General features: G+C 46.4%; 1 protein-coding gene across 1 annotated transcript in view; it reads right to left on the bottom strand.

The window, feature by feature from the left end:
- CFAP36 (cilia and flagella associated protein 36) overlaps positions 1–7,626 on the bottom strand; it is a 54,597-nt gene extending 46,971 nt beyond the window's left edge. Inside the window, exons 1-2 of the mRNA XM_019516672.1 lie at positions 7,471–7,626; positions 1,672–1,736 (exon numbers count right to left, since the gene is read on the bottom strand). Coding sequence (XP_019372217.1) covers positions 1,672–1,736; positions 7,471–7,579 — 174 coding nt within the window. The 5' untranslated portion in view covers positions 7,580–7,626. The remainder of the gene's footprint in view (positions 1–1,671; positions 1,737–7,470) is intronic.
- Positions 7,627–9,876: the final 2,250 nt, after the last annotated feature.

Genomic DNA, 9,876 nt, shown 5'->3' on the forward strand with positions numbered 1-9,876 from the left:
CAGAAAACAAAGCCTCGCTCATTACAAGCTCTTCTTAAATAGCTTTTTCCAAAAGAAGGAATGCAGGGAAAAAGCCCTAAGTGGACACTGTCCTATCTACCTTACACAGAATTAGCTAGCATACCACATGCTGTGTTGTGGGAGAGAGGAGGAAGGGATCCTTAAGCAACTGAGGGGAGGGAGAGGGGCACAGGGAAGCCAACAGACCCTGCTCTGCCTGCAAGTCTCTGCCAGAGCTGCACCCACGGAGCAGAGAGCTCCGTCCAACCCAGAGAGCATGCTGGGGGTGTCTGGTTTAGCTTAAACCAGCAAAGGGTCTGGGACAGACATTGCATAAACCAGTTTGACCCAAATCAGTTAAGTCTGATACTACGTTCAACCAGGTTTATCTCAAATCTGTTTCAGCCATATTCAAACTGGTTTATGTGCACTGAACATCTGTTCTGTTACAGGTTTACACCAGTTTCTGATCACTTAAACTGGTTTATGTGTAATGTCTGTCCCTAGCCTAAGGGTTTCTTATATTCTCCTCTGAAATGTCTATTGCTGGCCACTAACAGTGACAGGACACTGGACTGAACAGAGTTCCTGGGTTATGATACATTTCCATGTTCCAAAGGCCTACACACTAGCCAGCTCTTTGTCTCCTCTTAATTTGTCATAACGGATTTCCAACTGTTTTTGTAAAACTCTACTTCCAGTCTTTAAAGGAGCTGCAATGTATATGATTAGTTGTTACAAGGGAAGGGGTCTTCTCTCTGGAGACTGGACTTTTTGACAGCTCAGCTGGGGAAGCATATTCTTAGGTTTGGAATTCATGTATTTTAGACTCCTTAACAATTCAACAACAGACAAAACATGGGGCTGACTACTCCTTCTTTCAGGGAAAACTCTTACTCAGGGATTTCAACTTACCTTTACATAAAGAACTCAAAGCAATCTTAACTAAAGCCACAGACAATGCCTCCATAATGATCTGCTTACCATACACCAAAGTTAGTAATCATGTCACTCTAAAATACAGGCCTTTGTCATAAATACTTTTCAGAAACTAAAGTGGGAAAAACCTTTAAAATCCTTAGATAACTAAACCTGTGGCCCTCAAGCTTCTAAGACTCAAGGAACCCCACAGAAAATGCCTCTGAAGTCTGATAATGGGACTACTTTCTACATAGTAAATAATTATCCTGTGGAGATAATGGTCACAACATACTTTGGAAGCCAGGAACTTACTAGGAATTTTAAAAAATAGTAGTTATTTATATGAATAATGAAGAGTTCTACAGTCACATTAAGTAGGATAAAATAATTTTCAGCTCTTAGTTTTCACTTATTTTTTGGCTACAGAAAAATAAAACAAACATTCTTCTTTTGCAAAGAACTCAGCAAGACCACAACAGATCAGAATCCTTTTGACACTAGGGATTCCTATTCAAAATCTCTGGTTTACCTTATGAATTGTGTAGATGTTTGCACACCTAACAGTGATAATGTTGTGTAGCATCCCATGGCACCATTATAAGGATCTCAAGGCATTCCAGATTGCATTGGCACCCTGACTGAAAAAAAATCAGTGAACTAGATAATTATGAGTTTGCATAAAATGCTTCTTTTTAGTATTATAATATACGTTTCTTATAAGGTTAAGCATAATTAGTGAACAGTACTCACCAGAATTTTGTACTCCTGATGAATCTCTGTATAAGACAATTTGCTTTCTTCTTCATCATCAAAAACTGGGGAGAAAAAAAACAGACATTTTCTTCTTCAAAATATACATGTCAGCAGTTAAAATAGTACTGAAGACATTGGAATATTAAATAGGGACCTTCAAATTAATTAATTACTAAACTTTACACAGTAAGATTACCTTTTTATATTCCAAAGTAATATTTAAACATAACTCTGTTGTCAAGGAAACATAAGTTATGAGCAGAAATAACATGATCTCATTTTGCTTCAGAGTGGATCTGATTAAATCAAATCAATTTAAATTGTGATTTACACAACTGGTCAGGAATCCTAGATTTAATCATTATTTTTCTACAAAAAGTGCATTCTTGTTGTTTGACATCCTTTAGTCATTTAACTTCTTGAAATTTTGCACTTTTAGAGAAAGGTAAGAGCTTGACTGTATGTACACAAACTTGTAGAAAGATAATAGGGCTGATGGGTGGGTAATCAGGTCTGTTATCTCTCATCTCCATATACTACTGTTAACAAGGATGTTACCTCTGGAGGCAATGAATTCTCCCTGTACCTGAAGAAGGCCATTTGTGCCTGAAAATTTGCACAGAACAATTTTTCCAACTACTCAGTCTCATAAAATATATCACATCTAACCAAAAATCTTGTCTGCCTATGATCTCTGGAGACAAATATACAGTTTGAGAACTAAAACTAGGCAACACAGAGATGCTTAATGGGATTTTCTAAACTTAGCTCTGAGTCTCATTGGATACAGTGGTTTTCCTTAATCTTTACTAATCTTAAGGGGTTCCCAGAGGCTCCTTTGTAGATTGGGCCCCTAATATAGCCCATGGCCTGTTGTCCATCTCCTGTTCCTTCCATTACTTCAGGCTTGTGTGAAAAGCAGATTTAGAAGCCTCTCCCCTTTCCTGCCCTGATTTTCAGTGGTTAAACTGAAAAAGGTCATAGCTTGCTGACTGCGGCCTCAGCTTTGGCCTGTACATCTTCTGTTCACAACTAAGTGGCACAATGGAGATGATTTCTACCTGTGCTGCCATCCCATTATCCAACAGCTGGTGGTCCTTAGGTACATCAGAGGTGATGGAGCTGCTCTGTAGCCACAGCATTTTTCCCTGATCAGGATCCTTCAATTCAGGGAAAAAGAAAAATGTGTCGAGGGCAGGGGAGGAGTAGAATTCCTCATTATCACCCAGCCAATGTTAAAAACTGATCACCTTATATTGTCAAATAACTCACAAGATTTCACAGCTGCACCTTTTTTCAATTATGTGCAGATTCCTTCTCAGACGCAACAAAAGTATGTGAAAAGCCTGTCCTGAACCAAGTGCACAAGAAACAGCATGTGAGCACCTGGCAGATGTTAAGATAATGATGTGATGGTAATCAGAGGAATTTTATGCCCCCTCCCAAACACTGTGGTCCCTGCCATACCAGATGTGCTTGGCAGGAGGCATAATGTTTGGGAGGGGGCATAAAATTCCTCAGATCCCAATCACAGCACTATGGAACTACCCCTGGCCCATCCCTGCAGATCCAGCAGAGGGGTGCGTCTGTCCTAGACCTAGAGCTGTCCCCATTCCCAATCCAGTTCTAAAACCAACAATCAGCTGATTGTCAGTCCTGGCCATGAGACTGCCCAGCTGCATGTATGGTTTCTAGAACTCACAGGACATCAGGGAGCCTCCCCCCATTCCAGGGTCTACATGCCCCAAGACATCTAAAAACTGCCTGTACAGCTCAGCTCCCCACTACCTGACATTTTAAAATACCTTGCTATAGGGTATGGGGTTGCCAAATTCAAGGTAGGGGGAGCCCCCTATTTTTGGCACTGGGACTGGGGATGTCATGGTCCTAATGCTGACCTCTACACCATGCTCATGGTGACAATCAGCTGGATATCAGCATCAGGATGAGGGTACTACACACTCCATTTATGGCACTATACAAACAAGCCATAAAGATATTCCAGGTATTTGTAGAATTTCTTTGCAGCCGGTTTGCCATTTCATGGCACCATAAATTGGCTGAACATGTAGTACTGTTATTATTCATGATACAATTAACATCTTAATCACATCTTTAATGTAACATGTTCAAAGGACCACAGGTAACATACCAGATGAAAATAAGTGTAGAGTAGGCTCAGAAACTCATGTAAACAAGACTGAAACCAATAATCCCTAAACCTTAATGAGATTAGGTCTTCAGTTCACTGAGATGATACTTGATGCAGCCTGGTAAGATGTCATTACCTCTTTTTTTTATTTTGGTTTTGTTTAAAGCACTGGAAAAGTAGGAAGAGAGGAATTTTAAATTGCCTTTGAGATGGTGACATAAGTTCTGCTGCAGCCATGTTTTAGCTTACTCCAGGATGTCCACACAGCTGTGCCCACAAATTGTATGCACACAAAAGATAACTGTTTATATTGCCATCACTTATGTTATTTTTTAATGAGAAATTATTCCCCATTAGAAAAAGATCTATTGGAGAATTAACAATAAAAATGCTCCAAGCAAGAGGACACAGATCAATATCATTGCCCTTATGCAGGTTTTTAACTACCCACAGCTCCCCTTAAGATACAGTAGGTGAATACCAGTTCCATGCTTTTTCAGGGTAAAATATCAGCTCTCGCTCAGAAATACAGTGACTATGCTTATTAAAGAGCACCAAACATCAGAGGTGAAGCAAATATTTCCATGGAAATAACCAAGAACATCTACCTTAACTATCCTAAAGTAAGTAAGGGGAAAAGGGGGAGTAAGTCAGAATGGAATTTAGCAGTAAGATATTAATGAGGTACAAACTGAAACTCAAAAAATGAAGCAAACAATTAGTTTAGAAAGTTCAATATATCTAAATTATACGTTTTTCTGGGCAAGAACGATCACTTATTGTGTGTATGTGTAACTACCCTTAACCACTACTATCAAACACACAATAAAATACAAAAAGTTAAATGGTAAATAAAGACTGTATTTCATATGAACTGATGTTCATAGGGCCCCATTACAGAGAAGGTGGAGAAAAGGGAGTTTGCTTCTTTAAGAGAAAGTGCAGGGTAGGCCAGGCCCCTTTTTCTGAAAATATAAGGCTGCAGCTAACAGCTGGTGAGTTGCTTACAGGATAGCAGAGTGCTTAGGATGGAGCAGAAGCCAGAGCTGGATCTAGGAGAGTGGGGAGCCAACATGAAGCCCACTGAGTGGGAATAGAAGATGCTGAAAGGTAAAGGCCTGACCCCTGTAGGACTGAACCCTGGGAAGGACTAGGAAGCGTAGCCAGCCAGGAACTGTGAACTGTTTGGTTTGCAGGATGGAAAACCTGTAATAGGAGGACTGTTTGGGGATGTGGGGCAGCAACCTGGCAACACAAGGGCTGTTTGAGGGTGCAGCCTGGAACCCCTGTGACATGAAGACTCTCTGTGGAGAGCTGTCCCAACGATGATGGAAAGAGTGAGGCACCTAAGTATCTGCCTCCCAACCTGGACTGAGTGCCCATACTTCATATAAGGCCAAAGTCATGGCAGGCAAGACACTCAGATTTCCAGGTAGTTGGGAGCGTACAGTGGCAGGTGAGTGATGGTGACCCTAAAGGGGCAGCCAAGTCAAAAGGGTTCTATCAACAGAGCCATCACAACTGATGCAAGAAAAACTTCTTGCACGTTTATACACATACTTCTGTCTGCTCCAACACACCGCAAAGAACTCAAGCCATGACAGGACAGGCTGCTTGATGTACCTAGTGGGTCATGGGCTTGAGCCCATCAAGGAAGAACTATAAGCCTCCCTTAGTAGGGAGGCCACTGAAACATATCCACTGAGTTTGGGGGACAGCTAAAAAGAAAACAGGGATTAGAGTGAAGTCATAGGCTGAAAGGCAAGGGACACTGAGCAGCACTCACTGGTCCTCGAACAAATCCAAGGAGCCAAGACAAGAAAGTGACCCTGCAGTCCTCAGGGGTCCTTCTGGCCAGAACCTCCTTCCTGGTCAGGTATATCACTAGGGCAAGGAGGTATATCACTAGGGCAGGGGTTGTTAATTAGGGGTATTTGAGAAAGCCGTAAGGGGTATGCATGGGTGGGCAAGGATGGAGCCACTGCCACGCACCATCCTGCACTGCTGCGCAGGTCCTGCCCACCCAGCCAGATGCCAGGGATGGAGGAAGCTCACACGCAGCAGCTGCCATCTCTCTGCATCTGGCCACGCACTACCCCCCTCGCCCTTCCCCCACTCTGCATCCTGCCACCCGGGGTGCACTGCTCTGCATACCGCCGCTGGGGGTACACTGATCCAAAAAGGTTGAAAACCCCTGCACTAGGGCAAGGAGTCCTGGGACTTGCTGGGGCCACAGATGGGAAGTGTGTAAAAAAAAGTGCAGGGAGTTGTGCAGCAGAAGGCTCTGGAGGAAGCAGTGAAGAGGCTGTGGCCTGGCACTCCAGGTAGGCATGTGCTAGCGCCTCCCTTGCTGGCAGAAGGGACAGGTAGAGAGACCATGAAATGCACCAGATACATATGCTTGTGGCCCTGGCTCCATGGAGAAGCCACCAGTTGAGATCCCCAGTGGCTAGCGGGATCAGAGTAGCACACAAGTTCATCCACTGGGGACTTAGCGTCTGGATGGGATAGGACGATTGAGGGTGCGGAACAGGAGCACGTAGAGCTGGCCGTGATGGGCTAGTACAAAAGCAGACCAGCTTGATACCCCCAGCCTACTGAGACATTGTGGTGGGGGGCCCCACAGGACACAATGCTCTTAGCACTGATTCCTATTTAACACAACATCACAGAAGATGAGGAGTGGGAGGGACTGTGGGAGGTCTAATCTAGCGTTTCTCAACCCATGGGTCATGATGACCCAAAAATGGGTCGTAAGTATATATGAAAGGGTCGCTAACAAACTTTAAAAATGGATTCTATTTTGAAGGAGAAAAATGTGGGAAACACAGCTTTTCCCTCACAGGCTGGCAGAGTTCCAGCCTGCGAAGGACTGCTTGGGGCCCGGGGAAAAGGGATAACAGGTTGGGAGTGAGGGGCACTGGATCAGGACTGGCCATCAATGTTTACCAACAGGTCCTGGTACAAAAAAGGCTGAGAACCACTGGTCTAGTCCAACCCCTGCTCAGAGCCTGACCAGCCCCAACTATCTCATCCCAGCCAGGGCTTTGTCGATCTGCCCAACCTCCCCAGGTAGCAGGTCCCACAGCTTCCCCACCCTCCTGGTGTGAGAGTTTTCCCACCCAGCCCGGCTCTTAGGGTGCTGCTCAGCCCCACCGGATGCCCAGTGTCGCCAGGTGTACGATAATTATCGTATCTGTACAATAATTTCAACCCTTGTACAACGTATGATCAATAATACGAATAGCATCCAAAATGCACAGTCACGTCTGAGGCAGCTCATTGATGCAGCATAGGCAAAACCCAAGTCCCTCTCACAGAGTCTTAACTCACTTTTGGGCTTGTTGGTGGCACTTTCTGACGAGGACTGGCCTCAAAATAAAGAAATGCTTTGACTTAGATGGCCCAGGTCTCAGTCCCTCACCGGGGCTTACAGCAAGCAATACAAAGTACATAAGAAGATTAATTTGCATACTGGTTCGCCTTTTTTTTCCAGTGCAAGACAGTTTTTCAGCTAATATGATCATTTTGAGCTCCCAATACGGTACTCTCCTAGCTAAGCGCGGGCAGCCCGTCGGGCCCAGCCCGGAGGAGTTCCGGGAGCCGCGGCCGCCCGTCCGCCCGCCCGCCCCGTGGCCCCTCACCCGCGCACTTCTGCTCCATGAACTCCAGGACGGGGCCGGACCAAACAGGCCCGCGCAGGAAGGCGGCGAGGCTGTCCACCACCCAGTCCGCCTCTCCCTCCTCCGCCATCGCGTCGCCGCCGCAGCCGCCCTCAGGCGGAGGGGGCGGACAAAGCCCCGGATGCAGCTGCGACGGTTGGGGAGGGGGGCTCGGTCACTATGGCAACCGGCGTCACAGGCTGTGCCAGTGCTCGATGCAACGTTCTGCGGCCGGCGGTTGGGGGCGGAGCTCTCTCCAGTCCCCTCCCCGTCGCCATGGAGACGGGGACGCCATCGCCCCTAGCCCTACCCGGTTCCTCTCTCCTTGCACTGAGCCACCGCGAGACGGGGCGGGGAGAAAGAATGTTGTGACCCCTCCCCCAACAGTGTCCGGCCTGCGGAAGCCCGGGAGGAGCCGCTTCCCCGTCGCCTCCGCGGTCGCCTGCCGGGTGGTGTGCCCGCTGGGGGCGCACGCAGCGACGCGTTCCGAAGGGGGGGATGGGGGGAGAGACGTTAGCAGCGCCCCTCCTCCCGCGCCTCAGCAGAGCAGGGGAAAGCTGCTGCCTTGGTCACGGTGAGGGCTTGGCTCTGGCCACTGCAGAGAGCCCCTCTCTCCCTCGGCATCTTCATCGCTCCCTTTCTATCTTGCCCCAGATTCTTGTAAAATGACCACCGAGAGATGCTTTCTTCCATAACCTCCAGCTTCTTACAGGATCCCTTGCTCAGCCTCAACAAGTTGACCAAGGGTTCCCTGGCAGGTGACCGCATGCTTATTTGCAATTTGGAGTCTAAGCTTGAAGCATTGGTTTGCATAGGAAGCCACCATCTCTTTGTCAGTGGTCGATTGGACAACCATTAAAGTTTAATGACCTTTAGCTAGTAATGTTGGGCCACTTACCTTTTGTATTTTAGCCCAGTTTATTTTAGATTATTTGGGGAGGTCTGCCAGCATAGGTTTGCTGGCAGAAAATCTATTTCTGAGTGCCTACATGAGATACTCACAGCGCATTAGCCTAATAACTGTATAGTAGCATATCACGGCAAAAGCTGTGCTACTAGCCTACTGCGCAGTGTTATTAGGCTAATATGTGTCACTAAATAACCATTTGCCTCGCTACTGCACAGTAACTTGAAGTACTGCGCATTTAGTTAGTACTTTATTCAGGAAGTACTCAATTAAATGTGCAATATCTATAGTGTATTAATGAACATGTAGATGCGCCTTGTATCTCTAATAAGGGGGTTTATAAACAGCCCTGTGTTGGCACGGGTGTGCTCTGTAGTGTAGACAAGCTGATGTACACAGTTCATGCCATGAACTAGAATTCATCAGGTGTACCTAATCATAAACTCCCCAGATTTCTTGCCCCACACAGGTACTGAGTGAGAAGGAAAAGTCAGTGTGCACTAAAACTGCAATTCCATGCCATCAAAACCACAACAAAACTTAGTACACAGACTTGTTTAACAAAAAGCCTTTAACCAAAAGGCCTTCTACCTTCCAGAATACATTGCTGTTAGGCAGTGGTCTGCAACCTTTTCGTGGCAGTGGGTCAGCATGACCTGGCTGGTGGTCCAATGCCAGAATCTGGCTGCTGCCACTTCTCCCTGCTGCCTGGCCACAGTGTGGGCAAAGCTCCCCCCCTGCCCAACTGTGCCTGAGCAAATCTGCCCCACTGCCAAATACTACTAAAGTCCCCCACCCACTCCAGCATAACACCTCTGAAGTACCCTGGGTCCATTAACTGCATCCAATGGCTACTAAAGCCAGATCCAAACTACAGGGGCTGCCAACCTACTGTTTAGAAAATACTCTTCTTGTTGTCCTCTATTGTTAGAACATAGAGGATCCATTCAAATAATTAAAAGTAAACACAGAATGCCCCTCTGTGCGATAACACACACAGTCCAGGGTTTGAGGGAATGGGTCCAAGTGTAGACCCATTTCCAGACCTAATCAATGTTCTTCAGGGCTAAGTACAAACAATCAAAAAGCCCTAGGCTGACTCAATTCAATCTTTGCAGGCTTCTTTAACCTGCCTAATTTGAACCAATAAGCAAGTGAACAGATACTCACTTCTGAAACTGAAAAGGTAGACCCCTGCAGTAGCCCATACCAGTAGCTGGGGGGCAGTAGAGCATGTCTCCAGTCACTGCCAAAGGCACCGGAATCCAGCCAAGCAGGGCTCGTCCTTGACCGGCTGCCCAGCAATCTCATCCCCCTCCGAACCACTGCAAGCCCCACATGTGGGGGGACAGTCCGTCTAGCCCAGGGCTGGCTGGGTCCCAGTGGAAGCAGGGGGTATTCCCTAAGAGGGAAACCGAGAGCAGGCGTTATTAGAAATTCCCCACCTGGTACCTGGGCAAAGCATTTTGGGCCAGTAAGGG

Source organism: Gavialis gangeticus, unplaced genomic scaffold (genome assembly GCF_001723915.1).
Source record: "Gavialis gangeticus isolate Ggan-Ray unplaced genomic scaffold, GavGan_comp1, whole genome shotgun sequence".
NCBI classification, from domain to species: Eukaryota; Metazoa; Chordata; order Crocodylia; family Gavialidae; genus Gavialis; species Gavialis gangeticus.